This window comes from Pteronotus mesoamericanus, unplaced genomic scaffold, assembly GCF_021234165.1.
Source record: "Pteronotus mesoamericanus isolate MK-2021 breed Mesoamerican mustached bat unplaced genomic scaffold, CSHL_Meso_final contig_78, whole genome shotgun sequence".
Lineage (NCBI taxonomy): Eukaryota > Metazoa > Chordata > Mammalia > Chiroptera > Mormoopidae > Pteronotus > Pteronotus mesoamericanus.
In genome coordinates this window covers 20354723-20377086 of record NW_026555258.1, presented here as the reverse complement: position 1 = coordinate 20377086, position 22364 = coordinate 20354723, and the positions used below count along the sequence as shown (strand labels likewise).

The 22364-nt window shown below is 48.4% G+C and overlaps 1 protein-coding gene across 2 annotated transcripts in view; it reads right to left on the bottom strand.

The window, feature by feature from the left end:
- Positions 1-22364, bottom strand: part of EPB41L4B (erythrocyte membrane protein band 4.1 like 4B) — a 116324-nt gene that overhangs the window by 9741 nt on the left and 84219 nt on the right. The window contains exons 18-23 of one of the 2 annotated variants that reach the window (XM_054584553.1): positions 19617-19742; positions 18697-18764; positions 15820-15918; positions 10851-11037; positions 8482-8559; positions 2173-2289 (exon numbers count right to left, since the gene is read on the bottom strand). In XM_054584553.1, the coding sequence (XP_054440528.1) occupies positions 2173-2289; positions 8482-8559; positions 10851-11037; positions 15820-15918; positions 18697-18764; positions 19617-19742 (675 nt within the window). Of the gene's footprint in view, positions 1-2172; positions 2290-8481; positions 8560-10850; positions 11047-15819; positions 15919-18696; positions 18765-19616; positions 19743-22364 lie in introns of both variants that reach the window. The other variant, XM_054584554.1, reaches the window with a different exon arrangement.

The following is a 22364-nucleotide window of genomic DNA, read 5'->3' as shown; positions in this document are numbered from 1 at the left end:
AGTGTGGCCGGTGGTGGTATCTAGGGTTGTTGTGCCGTAGGCCAGGGCTCGGCAGGGATGAGAGGCTGGAGTCCCGTGTTTGAGGGCACCCTATGCTTACGTTGCCCTGGAACACCCTTCACTGGGGTCTGCTTGGGGCTCCCAGGCATGCCGGGCCCTATGCGTGGCCTGCTCCACTGATCATGAGGCCTGCCAGGGCTGCCGGGGGCTGCTGACAGCTTCTCTGTGGCTGAAGGGAAGGGGCTCGTGACTGCCAAGAGGTCCCATCCTAGGATACAGTCTGTCACGGTGGACAGAGGAGTGACTCACTTAAGATCACACTATGAGCCCAGACACGGACTAATTAGGCCAGAAAGTGTTCCCTATCTGTTTACTTTAGTTGTTGAACTCCCTGTAAACTGGGCAGCAGAAGGGACCCACATAAGCACGTGAGAATCCCGCCACTGTGGTCTCTGTGCACAGAAGGCACAGTGATCAAAAGTGCCCAGTTCCGGGGGTGGCTGCAGCCCAAGGCTGGTCTGAAACAGGGTGGGTGCACCAGTGTGGTCAGGTAGTGGTGGGTAGCCACAAAGGGCCTTTGCTTCCATTTCTCCGTCTGGTCATGCTGTCTTTTGCCCCCTGGAATCCTGGGGAATCAGGAGAGGGGCTTATTTCCTTAAGTTGGCCTATAGGGATTGCGGGCAGGCCCAGGGACCTGATGACTCTGGCACTAGCTTTGTCTGCAGCCCCAGGGCACAGAAGCTGCCTGCACACCTGCTGGTGAATGCACACTCTGCCACCCACCACAAGAGGGCAGCAGCCTTTGTGTCCCTCAGGGTCTTGTCTATGGACCCTGGGGCAACTCCTTGATGCTCTTGAGTCACTCTCACGGGGAGTAAGATAGGAATGAGCAAGGACACATCAGGCCAGGCCCAAATTCGCGGACATTTCTGAATGGGTGGGGTAGGTCTCACTCCAGCTGATTGGGAATGACAATGTCCTTGCAATGTGCATTGAGAGGTCCAGTCCAAGCCTACTCCCCTCCCCCAAATTCTCTTCTGCCTCTTTCAACATCTCCAGGTTCCCAGAACGGACCCCATACTGCCTTAAGATTCAGGTGCCAGCTCGGATTGCTGGAGGAGACTGCCTACATTGCAGCAGGGTTAGGACTGGGGGCAAAGCCACGTGGTGTGTTCTCCTCATGTGGCCTATTGGGTCCACGTGGTGTTCGGGGACCAAGAGTCAAATGAAAAGTAACATACGGATAAGACTCTCAGACCATGATGGGGGAGAAGGGGAAAGAGGTTTGTTATTGCTATTAAAGAAATGTGAAAGTTGGCAACTCCAAAGAATTATGTTATGCTTGTTCTAAATAAGCAGGAATATATTGCAATAGCTCTACCCTGTGCTGTTCAGATGTGGCCAAGCATATTCACCCTCCTGATGGCACTGCGACTTGGTATAGCCACGTTAGCAAGGGCGCAAAGTCAAAGTCCCACTGTTGAACCTGGCAGGGTCTAGCCTGAGAAAATGAAATGCCTGATGCAAAAGCCAACATGTGTTCCCTGGAAAAGTGACACATTGGAAACCAAGCACGTGCCCTGCAGTAAAGAGCTAGTTAGGTAAATGGTGGACCACTCACTCAATGGAACATAAACGGTCATAGAGAATGCAGTAACAAGACAGAAAGAACACAACATTAAGTGAAAAACAGGAGATGATACGGATACTAGGATTTAACTACGTAAAATTCTGAACAAATATGAATAACTATTACCAGGAAACATGCAAAAATGAAAAAAATATGTTAGGCTGGGGTTATGAGTGATTCCTTTCAAGTCATTATGTAATACTCATATTATCTTGATAAACAGCAAGACAAGTTTTTAAAAATTTTTATTTTCAATAGCAAAGCAACTAAGAGTTTCCTCTCTGAGAAAAGCATCTATGCTCATTGAAGCTCCAGGAAAACAAACTCTTCCTGGTGCTTGTGACCTAGAAATGAAGGGGCAGAACCACAGCCCCATCCCAGTTTGACCAGAGCCAGCCGGTCCCACACTCTGCATCCGTCCTGGAGTGACAGCACCTGTCAGCAGAGGTCCGCCGCTCCTGCACACCCTTGGGACCGCCGCCTGGTGGCTCCTGCCCGCCTCGCCTCTCCTGGCCAGGCCCCTCTCCCTGCCAGGTACCTACCAGCCTCGTTTTGATTGGAGGGTGCATGCAAACTCCAGTGGTCTCTTCCTTCATGGGGAGAGAGAGTGGAGGAGAGCAGCGAGAGTGGGCACAGTGGGGGGCGCTGGCGGGCTCTGCCTGCTCACGAGGAGTGGAGAGAAGGGGGGAGGAGGTGAGAGACGGGGAGGAGGAAGAGGAGATAAGGGAGGGGGAAGGAGAGAAAGATAGCATAGTGCAAGATGGATCTGTCAACGGCTGCTCTCAAGCCAGCCTCACCCGCAGCCTGCTTCCAGCCTCTGGCCGACCTGAGGCTAGTCCCTCCCGCCTCCCTCCGCTCTCCGCCTTCTCTCCTCCTCTCTGGCCCTCAGCTCTCTTCTCTACACTATCTGAGCAGAACACCACATCAAAACCCCATTCCCGGGATGGGCAGGGAGGGGCCGTCTCCTGTGCCAGCTGCACAGGACTGGCAGTGACGTCCTGGCATGCTGTCGAGGATCCTGACCCATTGCTCCGGCCAAGCCAGGGAGCCAGCTGGGAGGAGTTAGTGGGATCGGCATGGGGGCACTGTGAGGAGTGGCTGCGCTCGTGGGAGTAATTGCCTCCCATGGCTGGTGGCCCCCTGCGTTCTGCTAAATAAGGGTCCACATTATGGCGAATCGGTGAGCTGACGTCCAACAGAGCACCCCAGCAAAGGGATATATCGGCAAGCAGGAACACAGAGTTTAGGCTTTAATCTGTCATGTCTTTTATCTGTGTTCAGAAAACACACTAGCCGTGAACCCCCGCCCACACCCCTGGGCCCACGCCTGGGCATCTCGTCTTGGCACCGGGGTACCCTGCTGCTTAGCTGGAAGATACCAAGCATTGTGTGAAAATGCTGCGTCACTTGGGAGGCCAGCTTCCCCAGCCCAGCCCTAACTTGTGCCATGCACCGGGCAGAGGTCCAACAGCTTGTCCTGGTGAAAATGACGATGGTGAAGAGAGGATGCTCTGAGGTTAGCAGAGGGGACCACTGACGGGGTTAGTTTGGCTCTCAGGGAGGGACCATTCGCTCCACAGAATAAATACATGCATCTTTTCGCGCAAGAGAGTTTCCTTAAGTAGTTGGTATGATGCTGCCATAATGAATAAAGCACAGCCTCTGGGCAAGCTGCATTGAAACTGGTCAAGAGACCTGCAGGCGCCTTTCCTCTCTCCACGGCGATCTAACTGCGTCCCCTTTCCCACTGGGCAGTCCTGGACAGCTTCCAGGGGCCTCCACGGCCATCTCACCGTGGCCTTCACAGCAGCCTGGTTTTACTCTTCCAGCTGGGGATGTGCAGAAGTGGCATTTGCAAAGTCCAAATCCACGGGTCTAGACCCCTTTTGTGATTGGTTCTAAATCTACTCTTCAGAAACAAGTGAATCCCTATTAGTTCCCTGCAGTTAGGTTTTACCAGCCTGCTCACAGCCCCTCCTGCTCTCTCTGGTTCTCAGGCTAAATCCTGCCCTGCCTGAGGCAGTGCCCACGGCCCGTCCCAGGCTCGGCTCCCAGCACCACCCCGGGCACACAGCCGCGGCCAGAACCACGGCGCAGGTCACGGGGCCTTTGCCTCTACAGGTAACACCAGGCACACTACGTGTGCTTTTTGAAGAAAATAAAAGCAGGCATAAATGACCAAGAAACATGGACATACTGCTGGTAAGCCAAGATGTGTACAGCCCAGCCATGTCTGAATTGGAGATCATAATGAATGACTTAGCACTTTGCCCAGCACTGGACTTTTATGGTCAAGAAATGTTGATCCCCAAAGCATCTCTGACCTCTCAAATATGCATCTGAGTAGATCTAAACAAAAGGACATTCCTGAGGCTCCCACACTCTTGACTCTTAGTACATGAACAGGAAATAAGATAACGTATGTCATAGGTACTATTTTGAAAGGCCTGGTGCTTCCTTCCCTCCTTGGATCTTTCCCACATTCAGGCAGCTAGGTTCCAGTTGGCTTTGAAGTTTCCAAATCCGACTTTTGGGAAGGATTTTGGCCTAGACAACTGATGATGAAAGTGTGTGAGGCTTCATCGTGCAGATTAGAAAGAAGGTAGTCAGTTTGAGGACAGAGGAGAAAAGTCGGAGAGGCGGGGCAGGCATTAGGGAGTACCGAGAAAAGGGGCCCTGTCCCGGGGCTGAGGCTGGGGATCAGAGAACACCGGTGTCCCTTGCTCAGGTAGAGCTGGGGACCCCCGTGGCAGGCCCCAGAGCAAAGGGCTGTGACGTGTGCCCAGCAGATAGGGATTCACATCCCAACAGGACAGTGATTCCCATTCCACTGTCCGCATGAGGGAAGCAGAGTGCCCCAAAGTGTGGGCAAGCAGACGATGTCACAAACCACATGCCATCTTTCCCTGTCCCCACGCTCTGGAGAACACAGAGGCCCCCTGATTTGACTGGAGATGAAGCTTCAGCCCTCGTGATAGAATGAGGTTCAGAATAACAACTGCGCTATTGAGGCAAATGGAAACCCAGTCCTGTGACAGCCAACGCAGGGCCCGTTCTGTGCCTTCACAGCCGGCCTCCGGCTACACCCATCTCTTCCCTGACACACGGACTTGACCAACCGTCTCTGACCCAGAAGAGACCCGGGTTCTGACTGGCTCTGCTTTGCAGCTGGGTGAGTGGTTTAGGAGGCACAGAAACCAGGGAGGGACAAGCCTCCAAGAGAAAGAAAGCATCAGGAACACAGAGGCACAGGTGTCGAAAGCCTCTGTTACCTGGGGGGTGGCGGGAGCTGGCATGACTGACCCGGGGTGGGGTGGGGGGGCAGGAATCTGCATCCCTAGGGGGTCAACATTATTGGTTGCCAGTGTGCCCTCCCTCCTTCCAGCTGCCCTCCTCTATTAACACCAACACGCTCTGGGCACTGCTCACACTCACGCCCTTGCAGAGCGTACCAGACGGAGAGTGGGCGCTGTCTTGTCTCACTTGCCTTCTCTCCCCACCCCCACGCCCCACTCCTTCCATCCCAGGCAGAGGCTGATCTGAAGATGGAGTCTGTGATGCAGACTCTGGGACCGGGCAGACAACAAGCTGCAGACGTGGTGGGACTTAGATCGCTAAATTGAGCTACCTAATAAAAGAGTTGGGATTAGAGTAGAAACGATTTGGGAGAAGGAGGGGGAAAACAATGCCGCAAGGGTGAAGCCGGAAAGAATGTTTTTGGGAAGAGTTTGAGGATGAAAGCCTTGGGGGTGCGCAGGGGGCAAGAATATTAAGAAGGTGGCGCAAAGAGATTCAAGAAGTGTTACCAGGTGTGCACTTAATGCTCTTAGATTTTTTTTTTTTAAACAACAGCAGTCAAGACTGAAACCCTTTTTTTATTATTCTTGGCTGTTTGGACTATGCTTCCTTGGAAACCACTCCACACAGACTTGTCCATACCGGTGGAGGGTCCCAAGATTAATCCAGCCCTGAGAGGGTCTTAGTGGAATGCTGCCGAATGAAGGTGAGATAATCTGTCCCTTCATCTCTTCAGCTCCCTGTCCCTCTGGCTCTGATCTCTCTCCTTTCCTCTGTTCTCCAAGGAACCGGGGCAGTGATGTGGCCTTAGGAGTCTCATTCAGCCCCAGACCCTAAGTCCAGTCTCTCCTCTGCTGTCTGGAGACACAGACCCCCCATCACCCTGACCACAAGGGCGGAGGGGCTGCTGCTTGCCTTCCTATGACACCGGGAGAAGTAGATGGAGGGAAGAGGACCAGATGAAGGGAGAAGCAGGCTGCCAGAGCCCCTCTTTCTCTCTAGGACCCCTAGGTACCCTTGGAAGACAGGACTCTGGAGCGAAGTGAGCGCAAAGCCAGGGATGCTGAGGAAAGCCCAAATGGAGTGGGCTCCCGCCAGAATCTCAGCCCTCCAGCCTGCCTTCCATGCGAACGTGCGCTCATGCCTCAAATCGGCATGAGCAAGACGAGGGAGACCACCCTGCGAGCACGTACTCACTGCAAACTTCAGCTGTGAAGTGGGCAGCGTGTCTCGGCACAGTACACGGAGCGCAGCTGTCCAGTGCCCGGGCAGGGCAGCACCCGGGCCCGGTGTCGGAGCTCGGTAGGAGCCACCAGAGGTGCACGCAGGGTGCCCTGGGGAGAAAGAGTGAGCTCCCTGTTGCTGGAGGGGAGCAAACAGAGTCTGGAAAGCCACTCATTAGGCATTTGCATCTCATCATGAGACCTCTGGGTCCCTGCCAGACGCTGCTTCCTTTCTAATCTCAGTCTGCTATACTCAAAGAATTCGATCTACAAGCTGCATCCGTAACATGATGGTCTTTAAGAGAATCCCATGACTCCTATCAAAGCCGTGATATATTTTTTTGTGCAAATTAATCCTAGTTTTCTCAGCTCTCTCAGGCCTTTTTAAATAAATACTCGGCATTTTGCTCATGCTGTGCCTTCTGCAGAGAATGCTTTGGTCCACTTTCTGCACGTGGCAAACTCCTACTCATACTTTCCAACCCTGGTGCCCTGAAGCTAGGAACTTCGCTTTCTCCCCTTTTGCCTTCATAGGCTCCCGGGCTGTGCCCTAAGGGTTCTCCGGCCCTTCTGGGGGACCTGCCCCTCCTAGGCTGGACGTCCTCAGCTTGCTACTGAGGCCCCCATCTCCCGCTGCATGGCCTCCCTGGGGTGTAACCGGTGTCTCCTGGGGATACTGATGTAGCACGGGCCCGCGTCGCCTAACTTGCTGTCCTTCCCCTCATGTCCTTTGTCCAAATTTCCCGGTCAGGGAAGTGTTTTAAACACAGCCCTTCTCTTCTAGGTTCTTCTCCACAGTGGCAAGTTCCCCAAAGAAGAGGCTGGATTTAGCCCCATCTGCCGGACAAAGCCCCAGAGGACCGAGTCAGGACACTGGGGTGCCAGCTCGGGTGCAGACCCCGTGTGACTACCCCACTCTGGGGCTGAATGTCCCCACCTGGGAAAAGGGGCTATCAGGAGAGGAAGGAGGGCCCCCTGTTTCTGAGTTACCCTGTCCTGGCAATTTGTTAATGAAAAGACCATGAATAACTTGGTTCCATTACTTGCACATCGGAATCCCTTGGTTCCCAGAACCGCCGGTTCTCAGCTGTTTATCCAAAGGCACCGCCTCGAAGCTCTGAGACGGTACCAATCTCCAGGCAAGAAGTAAAACGGTAGAAACCACAGATGATGTCCCTGCGCCAGCTGAGGCGGGACTGGTGGTCGTTGCTAAAGCCTGGACAGCAGTTTGCCTCGTTTGAAAGCCTTCCAGAAATCTTCCGAGCCACCACACCCTCCTCCGGCGAGCCAGGTCTGAATGACTCCCGCTCTGACTTCTCCGGCTGCGTCTTCTGCAGGGCTCTCCTGCGCCCCTTGGCCCTTTATCAACCTGACTGACTCTCCTCCCACCTCTAGCGGCTCTATGCGCTCCCAGAGCCTCCGCACGGCTGGGTGCGCAGGAGGCTCTCAGGAGACAGTTTTTAATTTGACTCACGTTTTGACTCACACTCCAAATTTGCGGACCATGACTTATGCTCACGTACATTTGGATATTAGGTTGAGCTGAAGACACACCCAAGTTTGCCTGTGTCCTCTAATAATATTGGCAGTAATATTTTACACATATTTGTGGTGCCTTGCATTCTTAAAGATCTCTCTCACTCTCTCTCTCTCTCCCTCTTCCCCCACCATCTCTCTCTTTCCGTATAACACTGTTAGACAGACAAGGCCAACAATGACATCCTTATTCAACAGAGGACACAGCAGCCACCCAGTGACAAGGTTCTTAAGGAGGGGGCAGAGATTGGAGCCAGACCTGGCCTGCATGACCCCCGGCTGAGTGCACTCTCTCCGGAAAGGGTTCCTCAGTCTCACGAGGGCCACCCTCCCTAAGGGGAGACCTGTACGCCGAGGGTGGAGGATGGCAGGGAAGCACGAGGGGCCTGCAGAGCGGGGTGAGGACTTGAGCAGGTGCTTCAGACCAGTGCATGGCGTTAGAAGCGACAAGTGATGCCCCGTGGGCAGGCATGCGGGGTGCAGCCCAGGAAGCCGAGAAGCCAAGACCCAAGCACCAAGGAGCCCTGCAGGGCTTGAGGAGCAGCAGACAGGTGGGGACGGGACCCCTGCAGCCACCGTCAGAGGAAAGGGAGCACTGCCCTCCCTTCAGGACTCGGGGAGGGACCCATGGTGCCTGAATCCTCAAAGAAAGCTGATCCCTGAGCCTCCGGGCTGTGCGCAGGACCAGAGGAAGAGCCTTCCCAACAGCGATGCCCACCTCTGTCCATCTGTCCCACTGCCAAGGTGTTTCTATGGACTGTGGCTTTTCTGGTGTTAGCAAAATGGGAAGTTTACCAGAGGAGTGGCTTCTGTGAAATCCATCAGGAGATCGCCTGGCTCCAAGGTAAAGGCACCTCCGTGGTCAGAGGGACTCTAGGAAGGCAGACAGAAATATCGCAGTTAGTGACAGTTTTGGACTGACGGTGGAATGCCACCGGAAAACACAGAGGTTCCCTAACCTCTCTCTTCCCACCTTTCTAATAGTGAACTCATGATCAGGCCAACCCGCCCATGCAGTTCCCTCACTGGGCAATTGTACAAAATATGTGAAGACCAAACTCTCAATTTTTTTTCCCCTGAAATCTTGATAAGTAGAAGCAGGGTGTAAGGGTGGGTAGCTGTCTTTAATTTGAAGCTGCAAACAGTGTTTCTGAAATGCTCTGAGTGCTCTGTGACTGGTCTTTTCGGGGGAAAACACTTGGAGAGTCCTTTGCGCATGTGGAGAGAGCAAAGGCGCCCGCCTGGACCAAGAGGGTCAAGGCCCCCAGGAACTACACCCACCTGCGCGATAATGAAGGCGATCTGGACAGAGGGAGAGGGCTGCCTCTGAGAATCATGTTTGTTTCTGGAGAAATTTTTTTCTCTGGTCCTCGGGTCTCAGCACCATGGGGTGCCTTGAGGCCCTTTGTGGGGGGAGGGAGGGAAGTCTTGTCAGCTTGGCACCAGCAGGACTTTCAGGACAGAGGCGGCCAGGAGAGGGAGCCCTGTGGCCTCTGGCAGGATGTCGCCACCTGCATGCCCACAGAACTCCCTTCTGTTTTGTACATGTTTTCACTTGGTTTCGATCGTGGGGCGGGGTACATGACAGGAGCCCGTGTCCACACGAGGGACAAAGCAGTACAAGGGACTCCACGCAGCAGAGGGGAAGCCAACTCGAGGGACCAGGAGGTGGCCTATAGAAAAGCAGGAGCTTCCGTCTGGGCCAGTCTCTGGCCGAGGGGGCCAGCCAGGAACACGAAAGCATTCCCAGGGCCCTGGGGCAGGACCCGGTGGAAGACGGGTGTTGGTCACCCAGGATGTGGGCCTGGGCAATGGCACCGGGGCGTTACCAGGACTTGTCATCCTGAAGCCGCAGAAGCCTCCCGCATCCAGTTTGTCTGGTTTGCGAAAGCACTTTAACCCCCACTGGACCTGAAGCCAGCCCAGGAGGTGGGCAGGGTGGCAGACACTATTCCCATTCTTAGGAGGAGGAAACTGAGGCTGGGAGAAGCACGGGCTGCCGAGCAACCGCTCATGTTGGGTGGGAGGAAGGAGCAGCTGGGAACAGAGTCTGGGCCTCGGGTCTTGCCGCCAGCCCCACTCCCCCACTCCTCCCCGCGCCCGCCCCGTGCCCCAGTGGGGTCCACGGACCAGGCCACCTTTGTCTCAGCATCTACTTGGAGAGCAATAGGTTCAACTGCGTCTGGGCCAGATGCTGCAGAGTGAGCACAGCTAAGTGTCACTCAAAGGAAACCAAGAGAAGAGTCTTGTGTGAGGCCTTTGTCACAGCCCATTCATGTGGCTGGCAATTTCCTGAAATTTCAAACTATGAAATAGAATACTATTTCCCATTGTCACACTATTTCCACCAGCTATCCAATATAAGGATTGGGATGGGGACACTTCTACATTTTACTCCTCCAAAGGCCCCGTTATGGGAGGAAAGCCCATTTCTCACGTTCTGTCTTTACAGTGATTAGTCTGTATAGCGGATGACACTCTGAAATCAAAACTGCCTTTCAAAATCTCTTTAATTTCCCTTAAAGTACAGTGTGCATGGTTTTATATTACACTACTTGTCTCTCACAGATACTTAGCCTCTCTCCTGGGGACAGTTATAGCAAAAAACATGCTTTATTGGTCATTATGTTGTTTTACAAGTGCAAGTCTCCTACAGCAGTTGATTATGCAAAATTTAAATACACAATGGAATACTATGCAGCAGAAAGAAGGAATTCCTACCCTTCGTGACCGTATGGCGGAACCGGAGAGCATTATGCTAAGCGAAATAAGCCAGGCAGTGCAAGACAAATACCATAGGATCTCACCTGTAAGTGGAACCTAATCAACAAAGCAGACAAGCCAGCAAAATAGAACCAGACACATAAAGAACAAACTGATAGTGACCGGAGGGAAGGTGAGGGGGGATAGCAGGGGAAAGAAGGGGAAGAGTGAAGTCAAGTTCATGTATAAAGGACCCACGGACAAAGACAATGGGGCGGGGGGAGGACTGAATGTGGAAGGTGCGGGGCAGGTACGGCAGGGGAGAGTAACGGGGGGAAAGTGGGGACAACTGTAATTGAACAACAATAAACATTTTTTAGATGCACACAGATGCCACACCCTTAATTTCTACCCAAGGCCCAGCAAGTGCAGCTACTCCTCAGGGTTTTTTGTCCCCCTACCTTGGCCCCTGGGGACAGCTGGCTCTTGCCTTCTGAATTCTGAGGCGAGCTGAGTTTGTGGACCTTAGGGGATGCCAGTGGTGCTGGGACTTGCGTGGTGGCAGCCGTGGTGGCGGCGGTGGCCGGTGTGGTGGTCACGGTCACGCCCACTGCCTCGGCCAGTTCTGGAGGGAGGTCGTCTTCATCACTGCGGTTGCTAAAAGCACATGAAGCTCTGCTCATTACAATAATAAACAGGCTGTGGGGAGTGGGCGGAGGGCAGAGGGGCGGGGCAGCCAGGGGCAGGTGGGGGGGGGTTCCCCCAGAGAGAGAGAGGCCCCGCTTGCAGCACCCCATACATTGACATTTTTGCCAAAGCAAATTTGGGCTGGATTTTCTGTCACTTGCTAAGGGAGTAAAAGAATTTTTTTAATGGAAGGGTTTATCTAACATAATATTTATTATTGTATCCATTTGTAAGTGTGCGATTCAGCGGCATAAACGTATTTACAGCGTTGTGTAGTCATCACCACTGTCTATGTTCAAAACGTTTTCATCATCCCCAGCGGTAATGGTACCCACGGAACGACAGCTCTCCGTTGCTCTCTCCCCGCAGCCCGTGGTAGCATCTGTCCTGCTTTCTGTCCGGGTGAATTTGACTACTCTAGGGCCCTCCGTGAAGTGAAATCATACCATACGTGTCCTTCTGTAGGTGGCTTATTTTACGCACCACAATGTTTTCACGGTCCACCCGTGTCGTAGCACATGACAAAATTCATTCTCTTTATGGCTGACTGACATTCCATTGTATAGAATATTTTGTTTATCCGTTAACCTGTTGATGGACTGAGGTTGTTTCCACCTTTTGGCCATTATAAATAGTGTTGCTATGAACATGGGCGCACACATATCTGTTCCAGTCCCCGTTTTTAATTCTTTTGGATTGAAATTCCACTAAGGAGGGAATATTGCGGGGTCATAGGGTAGTTCTACGTTTAACTTTATGAAGAACCACCAAACCAGGGGATATTACTTTAAGTGTCCTCCCTGAGGGGGGTAAATGCAAGGCTTGTTGGGACCCACTGCTCTGCATGAAGGATGTAAAAACCCTTTTGTGGCCTAATAGCTCCTGTCCCTTTGGTGTGATACACTCGTCACAGGGGAGCAGTTGAGCACCTTTGTTTTGGGGCCAAGTAGCTCTGGTCTTAGAATCTCCTTGATGAAATGGGAGGATAGAGACAGAAAAGGACACTAGAGGGGAAGTCACCATGAAGGTTAGAGAAGTCTGAGTTGGCACTCTCATCTCCAAGGCTTGGACTTGTGGGGAAGGTTCGACCTCCCAAAGTGTATGTCAAGGCTAGAAGGCCTTCGGATTTGCTCCCCCGGGCACAGGACAGAACAGCAGCACCCACGCCCCATTCTCAGTATGCACAGTATTTTCTCCAGCGTATCAAAATGAATGCAAGCCTCTAGCCTCTAATGCCAGCCAGACCGCTGCCTGCGCCGTAAAAGGCTAGCTCAGCAGGCCCGGGGTGCTCAAAGCAAACGCTGCACATTCCAAATGAACCACTGGTCATAGACAGCTCCTGGGAAGACTTCTGGGCCCCTGGACTATCCTGCCTGATAAGAGCATCTTTGTGTACCTGAGAGCTTAAGCCACGCCAGATTGTCCACACAATCAGCGTGATTTATGGAGAACACCTGTTTTTGTACGAATGCCTGGGGTTTTGGGTCACACTGGATCAGTCTGACCTTGGGGCGGGAGGGGGGGTGACTGGAGACTGAGTAGCTAAGGTCAGTCACAGGAGTGTTCCATGCCTACATGACTGACCCCCAATAAAAGCTCTGGCTGCCAAGTCTCGAGTGAGCTTCTCTGGTTGGTAATACTTCACGTACGTTGACACGTACTGCTGCTTGGAGAGCTAGGTGCTGTCCCTGCAGCCCCTCTAGCGGAGGGCAACAGGCAGATTGTGCCCGTCTTCCTGGGCTCCACTCTATGCGCCTCCTTCCTTTGCCGTGTGGTCTGCAACCTTTCTCTCTAATACACCCTGACTGTGAATGGAGCAGCTGTTCTGAATTCTGTGCGTCCTCTAGCAAATTGTCAGACGTGAGAGTCGTCTTGGCGACCCTGACACACTTCCCCTCAGGGTTTCCGTGTGGCATTTCTGGAGCCACTCTGGCACAAGGCGTATGTTTTAGAATCACCGCTGAGCGAAACAGTGTAGGCGAAAGGCCGTGGCCAGTGGGCGCCTGTGTGGCCCGTGTGGAGTCCCTCATGGCGGCCTCACCACAGCGGTGGGCCTCATGAGAAACATGCGGCTCGGGGACACAGCTGCAGTGGGGGTGGGACAGGCTGAGGAGGGCCCTGGGGGACCTGAGGTCATTCTGTGAACAGAGAAGCCTCAGGGGGAGGATTCAGGGCTTTGTTACCAAAGAAGGAGAACAAGCAGGGTTTGAACAGTTAGTGGAAAGATTAATAAGACACCAGGAAGTTGGATTCATGCTGATGAACTAAATCAGATCAGTTACATTAATAGCCTATTTAATTTTCACAACACCCTGTATTATGGTTTCCATTTTTAAAGAGGACAATGATATGCATTGACTCTTTGTGAAATTACTCACCCAAGGTCACACAGCTATTTGGGTGGAAGAGTGGGATTAAATGTTCTTTTTACCTCATTAAAAAAAAATTGTAACCTGAAGAGCATAATGTTATTTAGTTTTACATTAAAAAAGCTATTTTAAAAATAGGTCATCTTTCACAGCAGGAGTCAACTGATTCTGTCTAAAATGGAAAAAGATTCTAAATTCTTAATGTTTTATTTTGTCTTAACTTAGATCTTATGGCAAAGAAACATATATCTAAAATTTATCAAGTCTTTCAATTTTACCACAGCTTTGAGGTAAATTCATGAAACAGCATTTTAATACGTAAAAGTTTATGTGTAGCACTATCATTTTTATTCAAAATGCTATTTTAACAATATATATGCACAGAAAAATGTCTAAAGTAAGTCATCAAATGGGAACACTGTTTATCTTTGAGGGTGTGATTCTGGAGAATTGGCTACTTCTCTCTTTGGACTTTTCTGTCTTGCTTGAACTTTTTTAGACTTACATTACGTTTAAAGAAAGAGTAAAACTATACTTCTGGAAAAGTAAAGCAGCTCGTCATTCTCTAAACACACTAGGTTTACAAAGGGTTTTCTTAAAGGAGGCAATGTGGCAGAGTTGGTTAAATTTCCTTTTCTTCCAGGCCAGGTAGTAGTCATTGTTTCCAACACGATTACACATCCTGAATGGGTGAGAGTACCATTTTGAATTTCGAAATGTAAAAGGAAAGGCTAATCCTGCCAGCTTTACCCTCAGGGGAGCAGACTTTTCAAGGTTTAATTTGTCCCCCAGGGAGCATCAGGACTGTAATTATTTGACTCTTACTTGTTTGCGCTTTCTTAAGAAAGACAGCTGCTTATACTGTCCAGAAGTTTCTCTTACGGTTAATGAGGTGGGATGTGTTTGCCCTTAAAGCCTCTCGCTCTTCTTCGCACAAAGTGGCAGGGCTGACACGGCTGGTTCAGAGCTGGATCCAGGGTTATGCTCCCTGTCCTACACTTTGCACTCTGGGGACCCTTAAACTTGACCTTCTCTCAGAAGCTTCCAGGTCCTTGAGAAGAAAGGAAGGGGAGCTACTTTATCCTAGGGCCATGTCACTGGCTAGGAGCTTTATGCACTGAGCTCAGGTAAACCCTCACAAAATTCCTCAGAGGTAGGAATCGCCTCACTCATTTTACAGATGAAGAAAGAGAAATTTGTGGACTAATTTCCCCCAAGAGCTTCCAGTGGTAAACTAACCAGGGCTCCGCCAGGAGACTTTCTCACCCCCGAGGCCCACAGCTTTGCACTGCACCCTAAGACCCTCCTGCATGCAGCGCATTGACCAATTATCCATGCACGCAGGATGCCACAGCCGAGGGCAAGGACTGAAAAATGCCACAGTGATCAGTACTGCTAACTATTACAAACACCACTGCCGCCCTCACGATAGCATTTACCTATCTTCTTTGGATTACAATTATTTGCGATGTCTTTCCTTCTAATAAATAGTGAGTCCTCAGATGGGAAGTGGCAGTCATTTTGTTCTTCCCCCATGGTGCCTAAAATGGCTCTGTGCACATGGTAGGTAGCCCAGAAACTTTGGTTAAGCTGAACGGAACTGGACGTTGGTGGTTCTGGGACACTTTGGGAGGTGGCTTGTATTGTTCAGTGATGAGCCATGAAGGCAGCTTCTGATAAGACTCCCCATGATACACGTTCCTGGTATTCCCACCCCGGTGGAAGTCCCTCCCTTTGAGAGTGGGCTGGCCCTAGGGAGGTGCTCCCAATGAATAATGACGGGATGTCATTTCTGTGATTAGGCGAGAGGAGACTGTGATGTTTGCCTTGCAGGCACTCTCTTTAGTTCTTCTTGTGTGCTTTCTCTCCTGGAGAAAGCTAGAGAGGCCCACATCGCTTAGGGACTGAGGGCAACCTCCAGCCACCAGCCAGCAAGGAACTGAAGCCGTCAGTCCAACTGCCCTCGAGGAACTGAATCCTGTCCCAAACCACATGAATGGGTCTTCAGATGAGACGGCAGCCCTTGCCAAGACCTTGAATGCAGCCTTGTGAGAGACCTTGACACAGAAGACCCAGCCAAGCCGTGCCTGGACTCCCAACCCACAGAAACTGTGAGATAATAAACGTGGATTGTTTTCGTGAAGCCACTAAGTTTTGCAGTAATTTGTTCACGGCATTTCATGATGCATATAGATGCCAACCATGTAGTCTTTTCAGGGAGAAAGGTCTGGTCTTGTTAGGAACTGAATTGGAAATAAACTGTATTTTGGGGATGGCCCTTTGGGAATGATGTGAAGGGCTAAGAAGCGTTCATAACTGGACATTTAGCATCACCTTTGTTGTTATAATTGAAAAACCTGCTGTAAGAACTCACAAGCTGTATTGTCTTGTTAACTTCCTCACTCGGGGAGGCTTGATTTCCGGCTTTTCCACTGTTGGTTGGGTCGTTTCCACACGAATAGGAATAGGACTTCTAGAAGACATACCAAAAAGCAGAACAACATGGTTGCCAGAGAAGAGGGGGTTGGGGGCATGGGTGAAAAAGGAGACAGGGATTAAGAGGGTACAAACCTTCAGTTATAAAATAAATCATAGGGATGTGATGTACACCATAAGTAACAGAGTCAATAAAATCATAACAACTTTGTACAGTGACAGATGGTTATTAGACCTAGCATGGCAATCACTTAATAAGATATATAAATGTCAGATCACTATGTTGTACACCTGTAACTAATAAAATATTGTATGTAAACTATAATTTTTAAATAAATAAAGTAAAACAAAACAGAATAATCCCAACGGAAATGTTTATGGTGGTGTTTTGGCTGTAGGGGGACTGCTTTCTGAGTTAACTTATACCTTGATAAAAACGATAGTCAAGATAACCATTTTTTCTTTTCTCCACTCTACTTACTAAATGTAATTTGTAAAAAATATCAGAGAAAATCCAAAAAAAGAAAATAGGCATAGGAAAGAAAATACAGCAGGCAAGAGCTGAATGTAATTGGGGTACCAGATAAAATTTCCCTGCCAAAAACACCCTGCCAGTATCAGGGTTTGATTCATTACCAGGTTTTACTACTAAAATGGGTAAAGAGATACTTGTGGATAGCCAATTTTTAATTCCAAGCAATCTTGTAGCCATGTTATTTTAAACGTACTCCCAAAGATATATATATATATATATATAAAGGTAAAGAACCATAGAGTAGTTAATGTGAAAAAATGCATAATCAGAAGACCTTTAAGACTTGCTCTAAAACATTTTCAGTCAATGCATATGTGAAAATGTTAAAAATTAAATAGCACTTTTACATTTCCTCAAGAAAATATGCCAGATAACGAGTGGGCCCTACTAAAAACAGTAATTTTAAGGAAAAGGTTTCACACATTTTTGTAGTGGTCATGACTGCTTTCATTTCAAAACTTTCAAAAATTACCTCCTGAGACCAAAGGACATCAAAATAAGTTAAGGTTCTCAGAACGGGACCTCTGGCAAGTTAACACTTCTGGGCATCTGTTTCTCTTCTACTCAGTGCCTAATACAGTGATAGTTATGTGGCCCATGCCTAATGAATGTTTGTTGAATAAATGAATGAGCAAATAAGGGATTAGAGTCAGTGTGTTCTGGGTTCATGATTTTGTCAAGCTGGAACCCCTACCTCAATTGAACATAGTCTTGGAAGAATTCATAGTCTACTAGGGGAGCACATGACTTTGCTTGTGTGGAGTGGTTGGCATCTGGAGAGCTTCATGGAGGAGTTTGTACTTAAGCAGATGGAGGGAAGACTTCCCAGGTGGGAGACAGAGTGGAGACGTGAACTTACTGATGGGTAAGATCTCAGTGGAATGGCAGGGGCCTAAGAAGAGGGAAAACAAGGGCCAGGTCCTGAGGTGTTTACACCAAAAGCAGTAGCAGTCACTAAAAGTTTCAGGCAAAGGACTGGCAAGGCCAGACTTGCATTTAAGAAAGGCCCTTAGAGCAACCAAGAGGATGCTGGAGAAGGAGTCCAGCTGGGAGAATCTTGGAAGACTGGAGCAGTAGTTATCCAGGATGAGAAATGGTGAGGGCTCAGGGTAGGCTGCAGTTGCGACCTTGAAGAGGAGAGGATGGATGTGGGAAATAACATGAGGTCAAATTGGCAGAATTTGGTGACCAATTGGATGGAGGGTGGGGGTAGGAGAAAGTCAAGGACTCCCCCTGTGTCAAGTCTGGATAATAAATAGGTAATAATGCCATAATGAAGATTGGAGACTAGGTGAAGAGATTGTAGGATAGGGTGGAAAGAGATGAATTAGGGCCTTTAAAAATCCAGGAGGTAGTGGGGTCTGTGTCTCTGGAGTAAGAAAAATTTATACCAAGAATATGGACTGGGCAATATAAGATGCATCGAGCAGTATTAGTTTTTTGTTTTTAGCATCAAGTATAAGAATTCCCCAGGGCAGAATTTCCTAGATCACCTGGGGTGCTTATTGAAACTATAGTTCCTATTGCCACCACTTCTCCCCAACCAAAGGATCTGAAAATTCTGGAATAGGACCAAAAAATCAGTTTGTTTAAGAGTCTTTGCTTTTAACAAGAGACTGATGCAGCGATCCCTGGACTCATTTTAGGAATCTATCATAGGAAGACCATGCCAGCATTAGTAGACCACCCAGGTGTCGGGGGGCTCCCATGATCTATAGGTTATTACTCTCTTGGGTTGGGTAGGGACAAGTTTCTGCTCTTCATGAGATCAGGAGAGAAAGGCTTTCCTCTGGGTTGGGGTTGGTGGTGGTCAGGAAGCGTGGGAGAACATTTGTGGTTCTAGTATTGTCAAGGAGCTCAGTAGGAGGAGCACGTCAATGGACCAAGGGAAGGGGGATGGGCCGAGCTGGGACAGCGAGCAGAAGCCAGGTCAGAAAGAGCCTCCCATGCTCTGTTAGAGTTTGGATTGCAGCCTGAGAGCAAAGGGGAGTCTTTAAAGGACTTTAAGCAGGGGAACAACAAGGTCAGGCCTATACAATTGAGAAGTAACTTAAAGTGATTTCTTTGCTAGCACAGCAATGTTAAAACTGAGAAAAGGCGTTTTTGAAGCTGAAAGGAAGTTGTGGAAGCCAGTCCTTTTCTGTCTCTTCAGAGGCCCATTCTCCCAGCTTTCTTCTTCCTCTCAGGTTTTATGAGCAAAACCCTCATGCATCATGTTTTGAGGATCATGTTGATGATACAGAGAATATTGTTTCCCCATTCAAACAAGAAGCAACAGACCTTACATTAGCGTCCTGAAGACTGGATTTCTTATTGATATTTACAAACGTTGATTCCTCTTTTGCAACCTGTGAAAGAAAACAGGCAGTTTTGTCAAAACTGAATATCTTGGCATGCAAAACTGTTCTCAAGTCTCCTACATTCAAAAGGTTATAGAAATGTGAAGGTGGGTAAAGGAGGTAGTTATCAAGCACTCAGTCAATGACAAATATTCTCTGGTGTTTATGTAAGTTAACACACACAAAAAAATGTTTTCTTGAGTCATTCCCCATCAGGTGGGTTAACACTTCACCATTCAAAAGCAATCAATGCTTGCCTTCATACTTTCATTGAGCACCTGCTACGTGCCAGCTCATGCTTGAATGAGAAGAAGATGGTATGGGAAAAGCCAAACCCACAGTTTAACCCCCCACCTCACCTATTAGATCAGGAATAATAACCAACTCTCACACAGCACTCACCTATTAGATCAGGAATAATAACCAACTCTCACACAGCACTTACAGTTCAGAATCTGCCCTTTCACTTAAGTGTAACAGCCTGGGAGGAACTGTGTCATATGATTTTGATAGAAGCCTGTCCTCCTCCCTCTGGTGAGTCCCACAAAGAACGGTGGGGGAGGAAAGGACACCCACTCAGCCAGCCAGGCTGGCTGAACGCATACCGGAAGGCAATGGGAGATGCAGCCATCTGTGGCCCTTGTACCCGTCACAATGTACAGAGCTGGCCCCTTCGCTTACCCGATTAATAACTGTACCCCAGCTAATAACTCTTTATATTAAAATCTCTCTTCATATAATACATGTGGTTCCTGTCTCCTGGCAGATCCTGACCGACATCCTAGAGGTACCTCTTTCTTCTCTGTAGCCCAGAGGATATCCTGCTGGGTGAAATCAAAGGAACGCATGTGCTCCACACACCTGGGCACTCACTCGGGAAGCATTCTCCAGCTGGGCTTTCAAAATGTTACACTTCACATGATCAGCCACGGGGGAAGGCAAGAGTGGGGTCTGAAGAGTCTTCTCAGAAACTTTTTTTTCTTCAGCCTGTGACAAGCCAAAATAGAACAGATTGGAAGCAAAGAAAAAGGAAAGCATGCACTTTAACCTTTCCTTTAATCAAACTTGCAAATAACACAGACTTAAACATATAGACAGGTCCCTCATCAAATCCACATACTTATATCCGTGCTTTTACTATTTGCAAAGGATTCACAAGCACCGCCCTTCATTCTCATGTGAAATAGAGAGAGGATGCATTAGAAAGCCCATGAGCCAGAAGATGGGGTGAAGGTTCAAAGAGAAGAGGCTCATTCAGAGCCACGTGGCTACATCCAGAGGCAGATCCAGGACCCAAGCTTTGAGTTTCCGGTACCCTAGTGCAGTGCTATTTCCCCCATGACTGCTACTTCTTACCTATAAAGATTCAATTCTGTGACTTGTTGGGTCAAGGGAAAGAGTAGAAGATATTCGTTAGTGTGTTTACAGTAAATCTTGATGAAAAATGTGATTCTCAATGAGAAATTTGTATCCATGCTACCTCATTGTAGAGTGTCTCAGACAGTCACAATTTACTGCTTTTGCCATTTACCATGTGGTAACTGAACATGCACCTGTAATTCACATGATCCAGTTAAGGTGGATTACCTTGGAGCTACCTATTTTAATTGTGTCCTAAGCAATAATATCTGAAATCATAGGCTTAGTGACTATTATTTTTATTATGATATACATTATGGTAGTTACATAACTATTAAAAATACTCATCTATGTATATAACCTGAAATCATCTTGGATGGTATACACATCACACTCAGGGAAATAATGTCTCATTGTTAATCATGCCTATTGTGGTCATTGCATAGTCCATTGGCTCATAGCGTGTGCTCAATAAACACCCAATGAAGATTATAATGATAGACAGTTATTTTTAGAAGAGATGTATGTATTTATTTATGTATGTATTTTATTTATTTAAATACTTCCCCAAGGGTAGCTTATTGATTTTAGAGAGTGAGAAACGGAGGGAGGGAGGGAAGGGAGGAGAGAGAGAGACGGAGAGAGAGAGAGAGAGAGAAAATCATCAGTCGGTTGCCTCCCACCCCGATTGAGGATCAGACCTGCAACTTAGGTATGTGCCCTGATGGGGGAGCAAACCTGCAACCATTCGGTGCATGGGACAACGCTCCAGCCAACTGAGCCACCTGGCCAGGGCTAGAAGAGATGTATTTAATATAAAAGATTCAAGGCAATGTGACTGCTAAGAGTCAATTTAGTGATATCAGGACTTAATGCAGCATGTTAGCCACAATGTACCAGGGCAAGAACAAAATGACCTGAAGGTCTAAAATTCTGCAAGTCCCAAAATTAATCTCGTTCACTCATTTCAAAGTCCTGCGGAGCACACTGGTCTACATTGCAGGAGCATTATGAAAGCCCTAGAGGAATTATCGGGCAATTGGCTGGTTGACATCATTTAATAAAGAAAAGAGGGCATAGAATACAGCGTCTCAGTGGGACCTCCAAATGCATAGGGGAGCATTTGGTAGACTAAGCAGAACTCAGCAATTTCATGCAACAGCAAGATAAGCAGGGACAGACCTGGATTTGAATCTCAGCTCTTTCCCTTCCTGGCATGATAAAAAAACAAGGTGTCGATGAAGATGATGACAAAAAGAAATATAATGCCAGTAGCTCACATTTATGAGACCTTACTATGGGCAAGGAACTGACTAAGCATTTCCTTCGTACGTCTTATTGAATCTTCTCAATCAAGCATTCCATTAGGAGGTAGATACTATCACTATCCCCATTTTATGGATAAGAACAAAGCACAGACACAGTAAGTCACTTGCCCAAGGTCATATAGGAAGTGTAAAGAAGAGCCAAGGTTCACACCCAGGCCTGTGACTCCAAAGCTAGACACCTGACCACTCAGCTGCACTGGTTCCCCTTAACATTTCTGAGTCTCAGTTTCCGTCTTCATAAGATTATGATGATGATCAAATGAGAAAATTGGAGATAAATGACACTTAGACTTTTTGGTTAGAAAGAAAATATATTTTTTAAAAAAAAGAAAAAGAACATCAGACATAAGGGCACTAATGATCCTAAGCCATCAAGTTGGGTACAGAGAAAAATGACTCATTTGACTGGAATCATCATCCTGAGAGATTTAGAAGTTTCCAAAAAGTAAACAAGTAACTTATTTGTTCTGAAAGATGAGGTTTACAGTACATCTTTAGGATAATTTACCATGTATTTCTAAACCCTGTTAGATTAACTGTTTACTACCAGAATGGGTATTTTCCCTGGTGTGTAAAGAGGTAATTTTAAGATTAGATTTACTTTGGTGAATGATATGCTGGGATATAGGAATTAAATTGGTTCCAAAGCCCATTTGAGGTTTTTGACAATTGCTAAAGGGGATATAGTTACACTCACAGTCATGACCGAAGATCTACTTTTCAAAAACCGAATGCGGCTCAATTAAGAAAAGATTGAGAATTCAGCATTGATATTCCCCTTGAATTTAGTAACTCTAATCTGCTTTTAGACATAAAATTCAAGCTGGCTTGCTCTTGTTTGATCTGGGTAAAATGAGAGCTACTGTTCAGCTCTCTGATTTGGTCAATATAAATTTTGGAAAATTTGAGTATCATGTGAACG